The sequence below is a fragment of the Melospiza georgiana genome, chromosome 8 (assembly GCF_028018845.1).
Source record: "Melospiza georgiana isolate bMelGeo1 chromosome 8, bMelGeo1.pri, whole genome shotgun sequence".
In the NCBI taxonomy this organism is placed as follows: domain Eukaryota; kingdom Metazoa; phylum Chordata; class Aves; order Passeriformes; family Passerellidae; genus Melospiza; species Melospiza georgiana.
The window spans coordinates 22668920-22688907 of NC_080437.1; the positions used below are offsets into that span (position 1 = coordinate 22668920).

The 19988-nt window shown below is 34.6% G+C and overlaps 1 protein-coding gene across 2 annotated transcripts in view; it reads right to left on the reverse strand.

Annotated features, from left to right (window-relative positions):
• Positions 1-19988, reverse strand: part of KNDC1 (kinase non-catalytic C-lobe domain containing 1) — a 56926-nt gene that overhangs the window by 5479 nt on the left and 31459 nt on the right. For both annotated transcript variants that reach the window (XM_058028736.1, XM_058028735.1), the window contains exons 7-24: positions 17777-17891; positions 15092-15163; positions 14928-14989; positions 12576-12734; positions 12168-12245; positions 11456-11546; positions 11118-11280; positions 10177-11021; positions 9928-10072; positions 8323-8414; positions 6500-6897; positions 4563-4656; positions 4354-4451; positions 3866-4077; positions 2453-2566; positions 1902-2049; positions 1478-1657; positions 210-425 (exon numbers count right to left, since the gene is read on the reverse strand). In XM_058028736.1, the coding sequence (XP_057884719.1) occupies positions 210-425; positions 1478-1657; positions 1902-2049; positions 2453-2566; positions 3866-4077; positions 4354-4451; positions 4563-4656; positions 6500-6897; positions 8323-8414; positions 9928-10072; positions 10177-11021; positions 11118-11280; positions 11456-11546; positions 12168-12245; positions 12576-12734; positions 14928-14989; positions 15092-15163; positions 17777-17891 (3282 nt within the window). The remainder of the gene's footprint in view (positions 1-209; positions 426-1477; positions 1658-1901; positions 2050-2452; positions 2567-3865; positions 4078-4353; positions 4452-4562; positions 4657-6499; positions 6898-8322; positions 8415-9927; positions 10073-10176; positions 11022-11117; positions 11281-11455; positions 11547-12167; positions 12246-12575; positions 12735-14927; positions 14990-15091; positions 15164-17776; positions 17892-19988) is intronic.

Sequence of the window (19988 nt, forward strand, 5' to 3'; positions counted from 1 at the left end):
GCATTAATTATGAGAGGGATCAGAGCCTAAGAATAGCATTAGATATTCTAAATTTCACTGTAGAGATTTAAGAGAAAAGTTTTAATTCAATGTCTTATAAAATAGTATGAAATAAGCTTGAAACAAGGTTGGGAAATGATAAAGAAAAAAGAGAAGGAGTAAGAAGGCAGAGATTATTTGTACCTCCAAATAAGCCTAGACCTTTGTACCTGTTGCAGTAGAGTCAGCTGCCAACAAAGCTGCTGGGCACTGCACTCAATCAAGAGAACTGGTCCCACTTCATCAGCTCTGGCTAAGGAGACTGAGGATTCTTCTGTGAAACTGCTGCAGCAGGGCTTTGGCAAAACTGCTGAACCTATGGGCAGTCGCTCTCTCTGATACTGTGCAATTGGTCCCATCCCTTTGGATAGCTTCCAGTAGAAGTTCTGTAGAAAAAAATAAATGTAAGGTTACAACTTCTCTAAAACAAACACTAAGTCTCCCCTTGATGTAACTTTCAAGAAAGTGTTAAGGGAAACACCTTTGTGCATGCAAAACTCTTCAACTAACCTTCAAGGTTAGCCCAGAACAAATTGGCTTACTCAACACTGCTATTTTAAGCTAATATAATATGCACAATGAATGAGTCTAAGCAGGAGGCTGCCAGATCTCAATCAACAATCAGTATTTAAAACAAACCTCTGTGTATTCAAGCTTGCTGCCATAAAATATTTTCCTTCCTTTTGCTTAGAATCAAACATCCCTTTCCAAGAAACACTTGTTTTTTCATTCTTTTCCCTTCTTCCATTGTCCATTATCATTATAGTGACAGTAAAAAAAGTCCATGTTCCTCTACTCTGTTTGCCCTCTCTTGGCTGAATTACCAGTATACCCATGGAATTGTGCACCTTTATCACGAGGCTGATGTTTAATTCAGCTTGCAAATTATTGATACATTTGACTTCCACATGTTATTTTGATCTCTGTGTAGAGAGATCTGTTTTTGGGAAAAGCCTGCAGTATGTTCTGGTTTCTGGGGCTGTAGAATACAATAAAATAGCAAATACAGACAAAAGTTCAGACAAGTTCTTGCTACAAGCTTTGAAGTTCTAGCAGGGAACCTTGTAGCTCCTGCTGTTTTCTTGTATTTATAGTCTTAAAAAGATGCCTAATAAAAAGCATTATTGGTTGACAAGGGGGCAAAGGTTTCCTAATAACTATGAATCACATGCTACTGTCAAGAATGAAGAATTCTACTCTCAAAATTTTGATTATCTGATCTGTGATTAATGAAACAGCTGTCAAGAGTTAAAACTTAAGATTATTGTCATAGTTACAGAACTGTCTGAATCTTACATACTTTCAAAAGAAAATTTAAACTGCAGGTACATAATTCTTACTAAGTAGTTCTAGACTCTAAGTTGCATACTTCTGTTTTTGTCAAAACATAATATATGGAAATGTGCTCCATACACTGCAGTCTGAAGAAAAGACACACCTTTCTGGAAACATCTTCTGAGAGCTTTTTACATAGGGAATGTAATGTTTTTCTGCTTTCCTCACTTTCCTCTTTACATTTGTCCACACCAGAGCACAGATCAGCACTGCCACTTTTCCTGGCAGAGGCGTTCTCGAGCAGTGACAACAAATGCTCCCCATAGCCATTCAATGAAGCAACCTGGGAATGCAAAATAGGCTAACAGAACACAGAACTCAATTGCCCAGAAATTATAAGCAAGTTGCAATACAGTTGTAAGAGTCTTACCTGTTCAAAACCAGACATACTGATTATAACTGTCAAATACAGCATTATTTTCTTTTATTTAACTGTACTTAGGGCAGCTTTTTGTAATAACTATGTTACATATCCAATAACCGGCTTCATTTTTTTTCTTAAAGGATCTACTGAAATTTTGAATTACCTTGGAAGAAATAAATTCTTTTAGGGTACCCAGAAGATCAGTATTTGTTGCAAAGTCTACACTGTAACAGTCTTCAATCCATGCCTGCAGGATGTAGAAACTGCGGTTACATATTTTGGTAAGGGACGTGGAAGGATCCAGGCTTGAACTGGTGAGAAGAAAAAGAAACTTATTGCACCAAAATTGATATCCAATTCCAATTGAAAAATAAGCACTGACAAAACCCACAAGTTTTATTTGGTATTTAGTGTAGTGTCTTAAATTCTTAATTTTCATGTCTCTAGAATCCATGGCTCTATGGAAACAAAGCTGAGGTTGTAATTACAAGCCGTTAGTGGATCACTGGTTAAAGTGAGAAGCAGAACTGATAAGTAAGCACATTGTCAGATGCAGCTCTTGCTCCCATTTTGCTCTCACTTGTTAAGAGAATCTTACAAAAACAAACTTAAAAATTAATTTTAATTAAGTAGAACTTTTGAGGAACAGCTATTTGTTATTGGAAGGAAAATCAATTGTGCTTCAATAATGTTGTTTGTGAGAATTTACTGTACCTGGATAAAGTGCTGCTGATTCTATCAAGAAGAAACTGCAAAAATTCTTCTTGTGTGCAGAAATAGCGAAATGTGTAAAGAAACTGCTGTACATAACCTTCTAAAAAGGCATTTCTGTAAAGCACAAGAAAAACTTCAGACAAGCCAGAACACATCTTCAACTTGCATTCAAGTACAGCAACAGCAAAAAAATCCTCAAAATATCAAGAATAGGCATTTTAAATTCTCAAGCTCTTCATAAAACCTTGGTTCTTTTAAAAATTATTTTTACACATCAGGTACTGTGATTGTCAACCCAGAAAGCATAATTTGTTTCATAAAGAGTTTCTCTACTTTCAATCTTGTGAATAACCACTTTGACATTTCTATTATTAAGGCAAGTTGCAATCTAAATAGTATGGAAGAACATATTACATTTCCTTTTTTTTTTAATCATCTAACTTGATGCTGCTTTAAAGCATTTTTATTATAATAAGAGTATAAGAAGTAGATACATTAAGCAAGAAAATATTCCCTGTAGCTCTAATTAGAGAAGTAGCTACTTTAACAGCAGAATACACTTATTATACACATTAAAAACGAGGGCATTTTATTTTTTTATACACACATACTCTCAAGGTCTTAACACAGGTTAATTGTCTTTTCTCCCTATTGGCTTACAGCTGACCATGGAAATTGGGTTTGATAAATGTGGAGAGTCCAATTCTAAAACATTTCCTTCACTTTATGCAAAATACTCACTACTAGGAAAAGTAGCACTCAATGTAACTGGGTCTCAAGAGTCAGGATGAACTGGGAGAGGTAGCTGGGAGGAAGTTGCTCCCTCTAGAGTGGCACAAGTCTGATGGAGCCTCTGGCAATTTCCATCTTTCACACTATTACAGCTTAGGTACCTTAAAACAACACTGCCCTCACCAGAGCTGAAGGACACCTCTGTTCCTATTTAAACCCTGAGATAAGCCTGCATCTTGATCAGTGCCAAGGACTGATTATTGGGGCAATAATCTGTAGAAATGAACCTGAACATTTTCATATCCAGACCTTATTAATAAGAATTACCAAATTATATGATTATATGATTATCTGAAGAATTGCTGTACTGCTGGCAGTAAGTTAAAGTCTTGATTCCATGGCAACTATCAGAGCAAGCCTCAAGTAAGTCAAAGATTAAAAAGTTTAAAATTGCTAGTTTTTTATTTATTATCAAATACTTTTAATGAAAGCCAGCTGATCTTTTGACATTTTCATCTCCATTTCTGTAAATGACTGTTCACAGAAACAACACAAACTTGATAGAAGAGAGGAGAATTTATTAAATGTTGAGTAACTAGGATTCAGCACAGAAACAAGTTTTTCCTGATTTAGCAACTATGCTTCAACCCACTCCCAATTTATGTGTAAAATATATTATACCTAGAATATAAATAAGCCATTAAACCAAGTGGTGTACCGGCCTGCAGAACTCTCACTCCATTTTGATTGTTACACTGGTGTTTCTCTGTGTTATAGTAAAGCAGCAATGATGATTCATCCATGGGTGCCATGTCCATGGTGTCAGCTTTCCCATTGTGAATGACTGTAGGCAGCACATAGGATTCCACACCCCACTGCTCTGCATACATCATCTGCTCAAAGAAGCAAGGCCATGATAAAACAAGAAGTTAGAGAGGTAAAGTCACACAAAATCCAATCAATTTAAAGACAAATTGCATTTCATACAATTAATTTTTTTTCTTTTTAAGCAATACTAGTAGCAATTACCTTTAATAATTCTTTTGGGTCTTAATTTGGCAGTTTGACACAAACCATTTCAAATTTCATATAGTGATCTGAGCAGTCAGTTACACGGACGCAGTAATGAAATGACAAATGAAGCACAAGTGAAATAAAGTCTGACTTGCCTGCACATATTTCTTTACCAGTTCAAGAAACTGCACTTTTGATTTCATCTCCTGTAGCTGTCCTCTCAGTTTGGGCAACATAGATTTCATTTCAGGACCTTTAGATTTAAAATACATGGCATAAGAACATCAATGATTCAGATTTACAGAGCAGGTCCTTAAAAGCACCATGCAGCCATTTTATTACTGGCAAGTTGCTGTAATCTTACCTTTGCTTCTTCTTTCTTTCTGCAATAGTTTCTGGTAAAACTTTATGGTCTTTCTGTAATTTTTTGTCTCCATCATTAGTAATTGTTCTAGTTCCTATTTAAAAAGAAATAGGATTCTGTTCAGAATTGTAAGCAGAAGGCAGTTGTAGTAAGAAAGTAAAGTTTTAGAAGAGAATTATTTTGTATGAGGAAAAAAGAACATCCAAAGAGACAAGAATATGTTATTAACAATGAATAACTACCTTTCACATCTGTGTTTACAGGCAAGATACAGCAGGAGTTACCTGTTCCCAGAAAAGAATTAGTGATGTCACAGTTCTACAAGTTAAGAACTGGAGCAGGTTTGTGTATGATCAGACTGCGTGGAAGTTTGTTTGAATTTGTACACATAAATATGCCTTTAGTTATAATTGCACTTATCTTGTTGTTTTCAAGAGTATTTTTAAAACCTAAAACCAGAAGTAATCCAGAATTAAAATTTGTTTGTTCTGAATTTAGTGCAGACCCTAGAAACACTTTAAACAGCTGACCTATATTTGTAGCAAGAACTGAAAGTCTGACTGAAATCAATGGCTTTTAAAGAAGTATAATTACATTATATTATACAACCAGGTCAGAAGGCAGACAAGAGAGATGCTCTAGAAATAAAGGACATGTAAATTTCAAAGTTCAACTTTCATATTTTCTATTTATGTATTTCACAAAATTGGAAAAATGAAACTAAATTTCTATAGAATTATGTAACTTAACCAATGAGTAGAAATTAAAGTATGTCAGGCCCCTCAAAATATATACATTTAAAAGCAAACATTTACATTTATAATTGTTTGCATATCAAAGGTTTCATTAAATTACCAGCCAGTAAAAATGGGCCATCCACTTTGAGTTCAGCTTCTCATTTATTATGAAAAAACAAACATGATGTATGTTGTGCTTTATAAAAGAGGTGACTTTTGCACTTGGGTCCTAAGTTGACTACCAGTGACCCAGTTACATGAAATAGCATCTTAAATGCAGTAAGTTCACGGAATGCAGCAGACAACTCCCACAAGCAGAGTGATCAGAAAACACACAGCTCAGAGCTAACATATCAAACAACAGATTGGTAAATAGGTTAGCTTTAATGGGATGGACTTGCTAGAAATTAATTTGAGCTTAAGAAAAACCTGTCACTGTTTTTCAGAAAAGCTCAAAAGGTTTAACAACACAGTTCATTAGCACAGAGTCATAAAAGCCCCTCGGATTTTTACAAGAGGTACTCCTACAGAGGCATTGCTTAGAGAACAGGGAAAGCACAGGAAAGCTGTTACCCAGATTCTAATTGGAAGCTGCTTGCTTTTACTTCAAGGTCTGCTTTTGCTTCATCAATTAAAACAAAATCAAGGTGATTAAGAGACTATGTAAACACAAAGAGAATCAGAAGGAATGACCATTTGGAATCCGGGGACAAAGTAGTTTGTCCCCTAAAAAATCTGGGGATCTGCAAGAGTAGCAATAGTGAGTAGCAATGAAATCAAAGGCAAATTTCCTGTCTATTTCACAACATTTTTCAATTAAGGTAGGTCTAGAGTATAAAAACTTTTTATAAAGCTCTATGCCTGTGATGTGCTGCAGTCGCAGTCATTCTTAGCTCTTTCCTACAGTATCACCACCATGGGATTGGTGCAAAGGGCAGACAGTGCTTTTCCAGTCAACTTTAGGAGCAGAAAATGGGTTGTAGATTGGTGATTGCACATTTGTGTCAGCGTGCTTTATTTTGGAATACTACACCTCTCCTGTGGTTTATCACCAAGACACGACAAATCCTGAGAATTTTAAACTGCTGAAGAGTCAATATTAGAAATGAAATGGTGTTTTGATTCACTATAACAGAACACATTTTATCACACTTTTAACCAGCAAGATGTAACTTAAGGATTTAAAATCAATCTACTCACCACTTTTTTAGCATCTATATTTTGTGACTCACTTGATTTCTGCTTTCCAAGGTTTTTCAAGTAACTATGAACTTCTGAATCAAAACATTCAGCTCCATAAAATGCACTGCTCCAACCAGGACTACAGCCACAAAAGTCAGGTAGATTGGAAGATGCCAGGTAGGTGTTTCCGGCTGTCTTTATCATGGCCTGTTCCTCTGAACTTACATTTTCTTCTGCAAAGCCTGGACCACAGCCATTGCTTTGCAAATATTGTTGCTCTTTTGCTATGGGCATTGTACTCTGCAGAGTCAATTCTTTTTTGGTATCATCCAAAGGTGACTCATCAAAATCCATTTCAACTAATGATGTTTTTACCACAAGCTCAGCCTTCACATCGAAGTCTGCTTCCCCTTTTCCTAAAGAAGGTGTATAGGGGAAAATAAATAATGGTCATGTGCTGTAATGCATGCTTTATTGAGCTTAAACATGACACATACAAAACACTATTATGAGACTACCTAGTGGGTTTAGATGCTTATTGTGACTTTACATTTTTTTTCTCAACTACAGATTGTAAAATGATAAAGGTTAAAAACATTTCAGAACTATCAAGCAATAGTTTAACAATAAATTTCTGAAAAGCACAAAATATTTTCCCTGCATATGCAAGAAGCATTTAAACAACACTGAGAAACTTTAAACCAGAAGTTAAATATGTCAGACCTAAGCACACATTAGTAAAATGTTTAGCTTTTGAGGTTTTTTGCATCTGTAAGTCTTGAAGCTTTTATTCCATACAGAAAGGGCAAGAATACTTGATATAGCCAATAGATATTAAACTTTCTACTCCTACAGGACTCAATCCATTGAGTCATCATGGGACATTTTTTCAGTTGTAGCATCTACTGCCAGCCTTCAGGGACTGAGGTGACAGTCAAAGGTCAGTATAATGTTGACAGGAGCATTTATACCTGCCAGAAGTCTCCCTTTTCACTTGAGTAACCCTCCAGGGCTCAGATATGCCACCCTGGAGTCAAACAAAGCTTATTTCCCGGTGCAAGGAAATCACACACTCCATGGTAAAGTCTGGCTCTACATTTGCAATCATTCTGAGACAAAATGCAAAACTGTAATATTGAACAATAGCAGCCAAGTGAAAAATTGCAAATTTATGTTTTGCTATAAAAATGAACAATACAAGTGTATAAGCCCTCCTGTAAAGTACAGCTATTTTCACTTTGCTCAAAACAGAGAAGTAACCGAGTTTAAATGCTGAAATTTGGATGAACTATCTTGAAAAAAACCTCACACTGGTAAAACAGCAACCAAATAGAAGCTGTCCATCAATGCACTATGCCTAGAAAGGGTAATAGTTTTGTTATAATATTAGGATTCACCAGTCCCAGCTCAGTTTGAGTTCAGTTACTGAAAGATAGATAATTTGTAAACTTTAAATCACAAAGTGTGTCAGGAGAAATGTAAAACCCAAACTGAAGAAGTATAAACAAACAATCCACTCATATAGTAGACACTAAAATATCTACTCAAACACAAGAAAACCACACGCAGCAGTTACTATCCTTAGGGTTTTCAACAGAGACATCTGTTTAAATAAAAGTAAGTTAATGACATCCCACAAAATAACATTGGGTCATATGTAAGCTTTATATAAAAGATACTTATGTCCTTAAGGCATTGATAATGTTCAGATTCAGTGAAAATGTCAGTAACTGTCATAGCAGAGTGCTTTCCTGAGGACACAAGCAAAGTGTCTCAAAGCTTCTGACACTGATAGATTCCCAGCACTCACAAAGATCTAGAAACATGAAGTCCCATCTCACCCTCTGTCTGATCACTGCTTGCCAAACAGCTTTCAGATTTCTTCACATCTTGGAACATATCGTTGCATTTTGCTTCATCTGCCTCAGTTATGCTGAAAATACAAGGAGACTAGGAAAAATTAATATTTCCTATACTTTTATATTTACATCAGTAAAATAAGATCTTACAAGTGACTCTATCATGCACATAAAAAGTTTCATAGCATTTATCTAATTCCTAAAGTTTTCATGTTCAGCTGCAGTTGTTATTTTATGAGAAAAAAAAAGTTCAAATGGCTATTCAAGCACAGTAAGATAGAGATTTTCCTGTACAGCATTTGGCAAAACTTCAACAGAAAGATCAGAGCACACACAGACCGAAGGCATAACTACAGGCTGCAAGTAGTGGGTTTTTCACTCAGGATTCAACCTCTGGATAAAACTGACTAAGTTATCCCTAGTTAGAATCATAATCTTAAATCAAAGAAAGCTAACACTGAAAAACTGCTGTAGTATTTGTCAAACTAATGTTCAGCAAGCAGTGTCTGAGAGATATTTTAAGATAGGCCCTGCATGTGATGTGAAAGCTGCATTTTTCTCTGGACAATAAATTATGATCTCTCACTGTCAAAAGCTACTTTGTAACAAAAGTTCATATACAGGATAACCCTTCATATATCTCAGTAATTCAGCTGCAACAGCTCAGGTGTCTCCTACCATATCTGAACTTTGGGGAACTAAGAGCCTAACTTCCAACCAATTTTCAATATCTCCTTAAAAATCCCAACTCAAATGGGAAGTAGGCCAGTATACCAAGGTTGGGTATTTGGAGGTCATAATCTATTATCCCTGAAATTTGCTGTAAGGATTACACATCTTTCAACAATGAAGTTTTTCTAAACTGTATCTACTAAGTTTCTTTGTCAAAACTTGAAATTTCTAGTTCCAAAAACCCCCAAATTAACTTTGACATAAATTGGTTACATTTTTTAACAGTCTTCCGCAAGACACTTTTACAAAACTGTGCTACATTTGGAGGCTGCAGTAAAACAAGAATTTAAAATTCTTTTTCAGGTAGATACATATGTAATTGAAAATTAAATAAGACTAATAAGAAATAAATTTAGCTGGTTTTTGTCACTTAACAGGCTACTTTTAAAACACTGAGTCAAATCAAACCAGTTAAACAAAATATTTCTAGCAAAGCTAAATTAATTTCCTCTTTCTTGGGTGTGATTAGAACACATGATGTACAAAGAACTAATACCAAACAGAATAAACAAACTGAACAGCAAGAACAATATACTTCTGATTAAACAGTCTCCTTCTAACAGGACTATGAAGCTCTCCATCAATGGTTATAATTGATCAGAATTGGGTTTCCATGACTCAGATATCCTAAGATGGAGTTACAGAAAAGAGTGGGAGAAACTATTTTTGACTGAACCATTAGGCATTATTTGCCATGGAGAAAGCTTTGAAAATCCTCAAACTGTGAAATGAACAGTTTACAGGAGACCAGCACACACACCTGAAGAAAAAACGTATATTCTTTCCTGCTTCTATGAAGTAGGGATAAAAGTATTAAATTCAAATGTAAGCAGGTCAAAGTTGAAAAACACCTACCATAAATGTGAAGATCTTCTTCCATTTACTACCTGATAGAGGTTCTCGAGTAAATTTTCATCCCAGTAGAGGTCACAAAACTTCTCACAAATTCTATCAGAGAACATACCAAACTTAATTCCCTTTAAGTTTAAAATGAAGTTACCTTGTTTAAAATAAAAAGAACAGAAACAAACAAAAGAGGAAAAAAATTAATAGCAATATTCTTACAAATCAATGATAATAACATACAGAAGAAAATGCACATACCCATATCAAAAACTTCAGCTCCATTCTCTAAATAACCATCAAATGCAAACTCCTCTTGTATAAGATGAATCACTTCCTGGAGTAAAGTGTCATTTGTTGTGTTCTGATGGGGCAGGACTTCATCATCAAAGAAATTACAGCTGTCTTTACTCACTGAAGTACATGATGTGTCTTCTTGTTCAGTGAAAAAACTGTCTATGCTGGTAGCACACTCAGTTTCTTGGCAGTTGGTTTGAGTAACTGGGCTACTTTTATCAAAGTGGTTCTCTGTATTAGCAGTCTCATGACTTTGCACATTGCAAAGGGAGGCATCATTTTCTGCTTGCATGCTCATTTTATAACTTGCAATAGTACTTGAAAGTAGCACTGGCAAACTGTGATAGCAATCATAAGCAATTCTTGAGCGAAGAGGCTTATTTGGTATTTGCTCTGATACAGCCAAATGTACTGGGACAAATGTCAGAACTCTTTTCTCTGAGTCCTGTTTGAGAATGATGTTATTTATGTGAAGAAAATTAGGAGATGTAGGAAAAGCTGAAGAGCTGGAGGGATCTTCAGATAAAAAGCTCTTCTCTTGTAGAGCATGTGAGGAATCAGATGGTGATGGTAATGTAACTGTAGAAGCAAACATATTGCCTGAGTTTTGCTCTTCTGAAGACATCTGGAATGAGTGGCTTGGAACTTTTAAGTCACACTCAGGTGTTTCAGGAACAGTTTCAACTACACCTGTATCCTCAATATCACAGCTTTTGGAGTCTTCTACATACCCTGATTTGTTGTTGTTCATATGTTTTTCTTTCCTTGTCTCTTTCTTGAGTTGATCAGAAACTGGTGTTGGAACATCTCTGAAAAAAAAACCCAAAGAATTTTTAAAGGAAAATTCAAATAGATTTAGCAATGACATTTAATCTTTAACTTATTCTGCTTTAGAATATACTAACTTTGTTACATTTGCATCTTGTTGCAAAATAATAGGCTTAAAGTGAGTTGCAGGAGAAGTGAACGCAACAGGTAATGTTGCTTTCTCACAATTTAGTGAAATCTGGCATGGTACTGGTCCTTTAACTGCCACAAGTTTACTTTCACTGGTAAAAGGCACAAATCCTAAAAGCAAAAACACAGAAAGATTATCAATATGTAAAATATAAATGTAAAGTAAGTAACAATTAATTTACATAGAAAAACAATTGCATATTGGACTGAGAAAATCTTACATGAAGAACTGAACTAGAGAGCATTAAACCAGAGTAAACATGTCAGAGCCTGCCTGACTGCTTACCTGGACTTGACTCTGAAGGATCCATTTCATGTTTATCATTTTTAAATTCAAAAGTGACGTGATTTTGAGACAAGACTTCTTCCTCAACAGCCTAACAATAAACATTGAAGCACAAATTGATGTTATTAGCATTTTCTTTTTTCAAATTCTGCTCAGCACATTATTTAAAAAAACCCCAATCCTCATATACACCTTAAATATTGCAACAACCTAGTCATGCCAGGGTGAGGAATTAAAAAAATTACATACAGAAGTCTAAGGACAAGTAAAACTGTTTAGAAATCTTGACAACTTGGTACTCAAAGTTTTGAATAAACTCAGTTCCATGGATTGACTGAATCTTGTATGCATTATAGAAACATATTTGAAACACAAACAGAACCCAACAATTATATATTAATTTCTTCTGTGGGGTGGTAAATAAAAAGAGAGATTATGAAATTAGTTACTTGTTCTTCACCCATATAGACTGTGGAGTCAGAGCATCACAATCTGTGGAGGAATCACTCTAACCACAAGAACTAGGAAAAATACTTACAAACTACTTGAAAATACATTAAAAGAAAACCCAAACCAAAACAACCAAAAAAATCACACCAACAAAACCAAACCCAAAATCTAGCTACACTTGCAGGCAACAAAATCTTACTGGAATACATTTACAGAATTAATTGAAAAAGCATATAAAATTAAAGAAAGGGGGCACTCTTACCTTAAAGATGGGTTTACCCAATAATGTCAAAATACTTTTGCTGTTTATACCTTGTTCAAGTAAATAATGATTGCATGTCTAAAAAAAAAATTGTAATTTTCAGTCAGTAAATAAGTTTTCAATCAAGTGAGGTATTCTCGGACAAGGACAAAGTCAAGATAAATAGTCAATTAGAAGTAATCTAAGTTTAGGAAGACTTATGAAGCTTCTCCAACTCCAAGTACCTTGATAATTTCAATATAAATTAAAAACATGCCCCTCTGTGTCCCTAAGGAGGTAACTTTAAAAACAAAACCCAAAGTGACTGGTTATGATTTAATTATATATCAGTATATTACAAGTATTAAGCTGTTATTTTGATTTTAAAAATACTAAAATGAGACTTGAGACACAACTAAATCTAGTAACCTTAATTGCAGCAGTTAGAGAAGGCCTTTCTTCAGGGTTTTTTCTTGCCATCTCCAGAAGCAGTTTTTTAAATTTTCTTGGCAATACTACTTTGTGACTCAGTGGAACACTGTATTTTGCCGCCATCCACAGAACTGCAGCAACACCATAAACACAGACCTATTGGTATAATGTAAGAGACAAGAAAGATTTGAACTGACTAAAAAAAGCCTCCACTTCAAAAACAATTCCAGCAAATTATCCAAACATTTCCCCTATTTCCTGCCAAAAAGAAAAAAACTTACTAGAGTTTTTAAAGTACAGATTACATTTGGCTTTTGAGGGTGCTGATGAAAATCCCAGCCCACTTTAAATTCTAGTTGTTATGCATGCAGGGCCAAAAACCAGCAGCTATTTTTCTACTGTTGGAGTAACAGACATTAATTGTCTTATTCTTTACCTAAGAAAAATGTATTTTAGAACCATTTTGAAGAATTCCTTTCTCATGTAAAAAGATTGCTGCGAACTTCAGAGTTCTACCATAAAATGTAGCCAGCTGCAATTTACTTAAAAAAGGTCATGATAATTCAGCAAGTAAGTAAGTGGCACACAGTAATTACACACTAGCTAGCACAAGTCATATTTTATAGAGAAGATTACACCTGTCAGAAGAATGAGGCACAGCATATTTATTTTAGCAATTATTGTGCTACCTGCAGCTAGACCAATTGAAGTTGCTCCAACGAGGGACCTTGAAAAGGACTTGGTCTTTACCAGCTTTCTTGTTTTGTTTGAAAAATTACAATTTTCAGAGTCAGATTTAGTCCACTTAATGCTTAGTTTCCATATGTTAGCATGTACTACAAATGCAATTTTAAGAAATTTAAAGTACCACACTATACATTGCCTCTGAAAGATATTACAAAAGCTGAATGGACAGAACCATAAGCACAATAGAAAACAATGTTTTCTCATTAAACAATGTTTTCTGGCATCTTTTTGAGCAAAGTGAACAGCAATGAACAAAACATAACAAGTAAGTTCACTATAGACAAAATAGTTCAATTTTTTCTATTAGCTCCATTTGAACCATTGAACAAAAGCTACTAATAGGTACAAAACCACCTGGAATGAAGAAAGCAACTCAATCAAAACAAAAATAATTTTCTTCCCCTTAGGTTTAGAACTCCAAGATTACCCTAAATTTATTTAGGAAAGACATGCCATCCAAGCCATCAGAACCTTCAAAGAAAGTTCTTTTTACTGTTATTGTGACTGACACTACACAGATTCATTCCCATAGCATAAATTGAACTGAATGTTTATAACTAGAAAGTTATACAGCCATCAGGAAAAAGGCAAAAAACCCCATCAGCTTATTCTATATGTAATAGAATAATTGTTTTAGAAAAGCAAGGAAACAGATTACTTTCGATATTCTAAAGCAAACAAGTCACAAAGACTTTAGGATTATTAATTTCTACTGTCTGGTGAAACTGCTGTATTATATTTCAGGGTTAGTTTAAGCTTCTGAAGCCTTTGAAAAACCTGCACATTGGATCAAAGCAGTTTAAGAAATCTGGGAAAGATATAAAAATATTTTCTAGTTACAGATAGTTTTACAGAAAATTGAATGTTTTTAGTAGATTTTTATGAGCTTTTATTTTCTGATTCATGATTACTATGCCTAGTTCCAAAGAACTCATGTGATACAAGGCACATATCAATTAACCTTTTTTTCTTGCTACAAAAGAGAAAGGTACTGTAAATTCTGTTCCTCTGATTTTTAAGATCAATGTGGTACAGTTTGCAATTCAAAAGTAGTTGCAGTGGAGACACCTTCACCTGCTATTTGACATTTTTATTATCTTTGTTCTAAAAGCTCCTTATGGTATTTATCTATAGGGAAAAGCTCTAAAAAACTATATTGGAAAAAGACATCATTCATAATGTTTCCAAAGTAAAAACATACTGATAATGATATTTTTATCCAGTCCTCTAAGTGTGAATAATGCTTGGGCTTTTGCCCAGATAGTCTAAGTTAATGATCTTATTGTGACCTTCAGAATGTGAAAAAATCACTTAAAAGACTTTAGCAGTCTGTCTTACTGCTAAAAAACTGAAAATAATTAAGTCTTATGGAAAACCATCAAATAGAAGATTTTTGGCAGTTACTCCAAGAATCCTGGAAGGAAAAATTATAGAAGCAACTGATTTCATGAGAGATCAATATATCAAAAAAAGCCTCACAGAAAACATTGGGAGAAATATTAACACAATCTTACAAGAGTTTAGCTTTCTTCTCCAACTAGCAGAGGGATAAAACCGTCCTTTGATAAAGTACAAAGCCATTTACATAACCTACCACATTACCTTCTCAGTATCCACATCCTCTTCTTCAATTTCAGGAGCTAAATAAAATACATCACAAGATTCTAAATGAGAAAAGAAATCAGAAACAAAAGGTAAGATGCTTGCTTTCTTCTCCACTTCCCCTGAAAAGAAATAAAAGCTGAACTTGCAATCTCTTATTTTACCTCCAGCTTTTGGAGCAGCAAAGAGGATCCTTCCATGGCAGTCAATCAGCACAGAGTCCAAACATAAGACCACTGCAAAAAAACCCAAAAAACCACAAAAGGGCAAGGCATAATAAGTATCTGTTCTTGTAGCTATTTAGCACTAAAAAAAGTAAATAATTGTATCAAAGAATTTACAGTGTCAGAAATTACCCTAAAATAAATGACGCTTTAAATAACATTTATGCTAGAACAGACATAAGCCAATAAAAAGACAAAAGAGACAATAGCTGTGTAATTACCCAAGGCAATTTCTGCAGAAAAAAGACAAGAAGTGGAAAAAACCTGGAAATTTTTTCTCTTTATACCCAGCATTGAAAAGGAAGGACAAGAAAGAAACAAAACCAAACAAAAATATAAATACAATAGGAAGATATACTCTAGACTTCTCACAAGGTACCAATAAAAGATAGTCAATTTATCTAAGAATTTAAGTCTCCTCTTCTCCTCCTTCAACCCCACAAAAAATAGAGGGTCACCATCTGGAGAAAGCTGACACACAAGTGGCCAGATCCAAAACTCCTCTAGGTGCAACAGGATATAACGTCCAGTTTTTCACAAATAGTTATAATCACACTTTCTCAGTGAAGAAATGTTACATAGGCTAGTATTTGTTTGCAAGGTCATGAAATTTTCCATTGTTAAAAAAGAAATAATGGACTACTAAAACTATTTTAAATTATCTGAGGTCTTCAGGAACTTAACATTAAGAGAAGGAGATAATTTCCTATAAATTTGGTGTTGAAAATCTTGTGACAAAACTGCGACTACCTGTTTGCTAACTTCAAAGGACATTTTAATTGAACATGTTTTAATATATTAAGCCAACTAGACAGTAAGTAGTTCTCTTGCAGACCAGCTGTAGTCCTCTATTTCTAGACTAACATCTAATGAACCATTTTCTTATTAAAAACAAAATACTGGAAGAATAGATTCTTAAATTGAATAAGAGATTAAAACATTAAATTTATTAATTATGAAATAAAATATTAAAGATGTCTAAGAGACACACAAATCTTAATTTATTAATAATTAATTGAAGTGGTCTAAGAGGAAAAAAACGAAAGTAAGAAAAAAGGCAGTAACACTTTTCCTTTTTTTAGTTATCTCTACAAACCACATCTAAAATTAAATTATTCACTATGCTTAACATAAAGGCTTGTCTACTACTTTCAATAATATTTAAGTTGGACCTGAAGTATATGTCTTGAAAAGCAAAGCTTTCCCAAATGAGAACCTTTGCTGGTTCTCTCTGTGGAGGCAGCTTCATGCTCACTTGTCTTTGTTTGTCAGCAGTAAATGCCCCTGGCCCTGTTCACACAAACCAGATCTCAGCTTGTTCAGTACAACATAAGAATCCTCACCTGGGCTCCCTGAATCACCCATGAGCAACATGTAAGCAACATCCTCTGATAAGAGGAGAGGAATTAAGTCCCAATGGAGGTTACAAACAACTTCTGTAGCAGAGTTGAATTAACAAATACGTGAAGAAGAGGCTAGCTTTGGGATATGTTTTCTTAGCCAGGTAATTCCTGCTTAGGATAATGAAAAAAGTGTAATCAAGGAAGGATCTGGAGAAAAAGGCTGTCTATGTGAATAAATAAAAAATAATCCAGATTCATATATTTAACCATGCTCATCAGCCACCAGTCACACTACTATTGTCAAGACAAAGGATTTTTTCACAAGATGTATTCAAAATATGTATCAGCTTCACCTTTAGTAAGTATTGTTCAAAAGGAACTTTGAGAGAACTTTATGCATTTTTAAGAGAGCAGTAACAAAGGCTGGCTAAGCATATTACATTAGAATCTCAGCCATTATGTGCAGTTATCTGAAACCTTCAGAAACATAAGGAACATGCTATAAGGCTGAAATAATCCTTCTGTACAAGGTATATTAAATACTTAGTTTTATGGGTTACACTTCTTAAAGTGTTCAGAATCTTCATTTATGGCTTATTTCCTTTTAAGCAGTTTTATATAATAGAAATAAAATAACTGAAGCTGAAATCCAAAGAGATGCAGTAAGTTTTCTGTACATTACTATCCTGTTGTTTATATTCACTTAAAGGCTTCAAACTCATCCCTGCCCATACTCTCAAAAGCAAGTTTTTTTAAATTAAGGAAAAGAAAGGGTGGTGGTGGTGGTGGAAACCTCCACTCTGTTTATCAGAACTGCTATAGGTTTATCATTAGTATAAGCTAAACCACCATTCAGAATGTCCATGGAAATCTAAGATGGTCTTCTGAGTTGTACACAACATATTCTAATTTTGTCAAAGGACACTTCCCTCTTCCTCTCTCAGAAGTTTATTTCTGATAATTTGCCCATAAATTGAAGCATAGGGGATGTGGAAGGACTAATTCCATGACAAGATCCTGGGTACTTTAAAATGACAAAGCCCTCTACTGTAGAAAATAGGTCAGGAATTATTTGTCACAAAGAAATCAACACCTATATATGAGACATTCACCTATATATGGAAAACAACTCCAAATTGAGTTTTGTCACAATTTAAGGGAATCAGAAATATCTGCACACAAAATGAAAGTCATCATCCTTTCAATCAACAGAATAAAGGAAATATTAATACAGTGAACATAAACAACTAGGCAAAATACTTCATGATAATTAAGACTATACCTGGATAATCTATGCAAGTCTGCAGAGTACATAAACACTCATGACATAATGCCCAGAGTTCATAGTCTTTCAGAGGCCTACCATACCAGGACAACAGGAGTTTTAGAGAGATCCACTGAAAAAAAACAGTGAGGATGCAGAAAGTTATAAAAATTATTACAAATTAAAAATATTTACTAATGCAATAGAAAAGTAAATCCTAATATAAAAATCTCAACTTAAAAAGTAACAAGAAAATGTATTTATTGCACTTACCAGTAATGAATTAATACTATTTATTAAAAAAGCATGGCACAGTCAGCTAACTGTATAAATTAATTAATAGTTTCTTAATTCCTCCAGGAAATGTGAGCTGTCTGGAAGGTTTTTCTTACCATACTAAGAAAAGACTCTTAGAATGTCCTTTGTGTAATAGACATATTTTAAGATGAAACATAATTGCATAATTATAGGGACAACACCTAGACTGAAAAACATAAAAACCTCAAATGATTGCCATCAACAAAACAGTCCCACATTCAAAACCTGATTTACCCTGACAGTTGCATTACATGTCTTACCTTAAAGATTTCATCAACATCTCTTGTTCTTCTGTGAAAGACGTTAACAATATTGACAGAATTAATGACAGGTTTATTCAAAATCCCAGCACGTTGTTTTGCTTTTAATCACTGGCTGCTCAATTTGTAGTAACAGCATTTGTTTTTCTGACTACCAATTTAGGTTTTGATATCTGGCATAATATCTTGATGTGACAAAGATACTGCTCCATGGAAACTTACTGTTCTTCAGAGACACGCTTTACATTTTGTGATTTTTTTTTTTTTTTGGGGGGTGGTGTGTATTTGTGTGAATCTAAGAATTGGAGATTTATAGTAGGGCACACACACCTTCCTGATCAAATTGGGCTAATGGAAAAGCTCATCTCTAATAGAGGCTCTTGACATCAGCTGCACTTCATGATCTCCGTTCACCTACCGAAGGAACACTAAAAAGTTCATTGTAGGCAGAAGCTCCTGAGTGAGAGCAGACCCAAAGAACTCTTTTAAAAAAGAGCACAGCACATTTTCTCTTACATAAGCAGTCCTGAATGAGTCAATTTCAGGCCATGTTAGGGAAAAGAATTACCACAAGTAATTCAGGATTAACTCTGGAAAAAACCCATTTCACCCTCAAAAAACTCCCCAAAGAAACAAAAATTAATCAAATAAAAAATGAACCAAACCAACCTAAAAAAACCCTAAACAAAAAAATTGAAGCACAGGAGACAAACAAAAAAATCTTCTGAACTGTTGCTTTTACAGACAGCTTTCTATCCCAATCAGTATTTGCAAAAACTGCATTGCCTAAAGGTCTTTCCCACATACAACTGCACTACATCATTAACTTTGACAAATCATCCTCTGCACTGTCATTTACTAAAGTAAATTTTTCATCCTTTTACTGAGATGCTCTTTGGATTGTATCATGAGATATGTAATGAGCTGAAAATTGCATTGAATTTCATAAAGCTCAACAAACAGAAATAGCTTCAGTGCAATCCATGGAGAAAAGAAGGACATTAATTTCTGTAGCTGAAACTTTGCTAATAATTTGAACCAGAAGATCTTCTCAAAGAACACAATACTTTAGGCTCATATTGTTTAAATATTCTTTGAAGGTGAACCAGATAAACTACATTTTTTAAAACAAAATATGTCAGGAAACACACCTTTTGATTTACTGAAAATGTTTCATATTCTGCCTCCCTCCAACAGATAAAAATGAACTGGGTGCTATTCTTCTATCCTATATTGGCAAAAATTAGTAACTTCAGCATAGACAGATTTGAAGCCAGGTGATAAGATTCAGTTTCATTCTCCAATTTTGCTATCACCAGCACCCTGGAGTGCAAAATTCTTTCATCCATGTGCTCTTTTCCTGTATCTAGAAAAGTAAGCTCTTGAACAGTTCGATAAAAAGCCATCAATCACACAGCAGGAAGGAAAAGGACAGATAATCAAAAGAATGAATCAGTCTAGAAAGCATATAGGATAGAGCTTCATACTGTTGATAGATTCCTATCCCTGAGCAGCAGTGCTTCCCTCTCCAGAGCACTGTGGTTCTCATGTGCCTCAAGTGTCTTTGCTCACAGGCACTTTACAAAGAAAGGAGCACCCAAATCTTCACATTAACCCTGCATGGCTGACGTGAGTGAAGAGAAACCATAAGA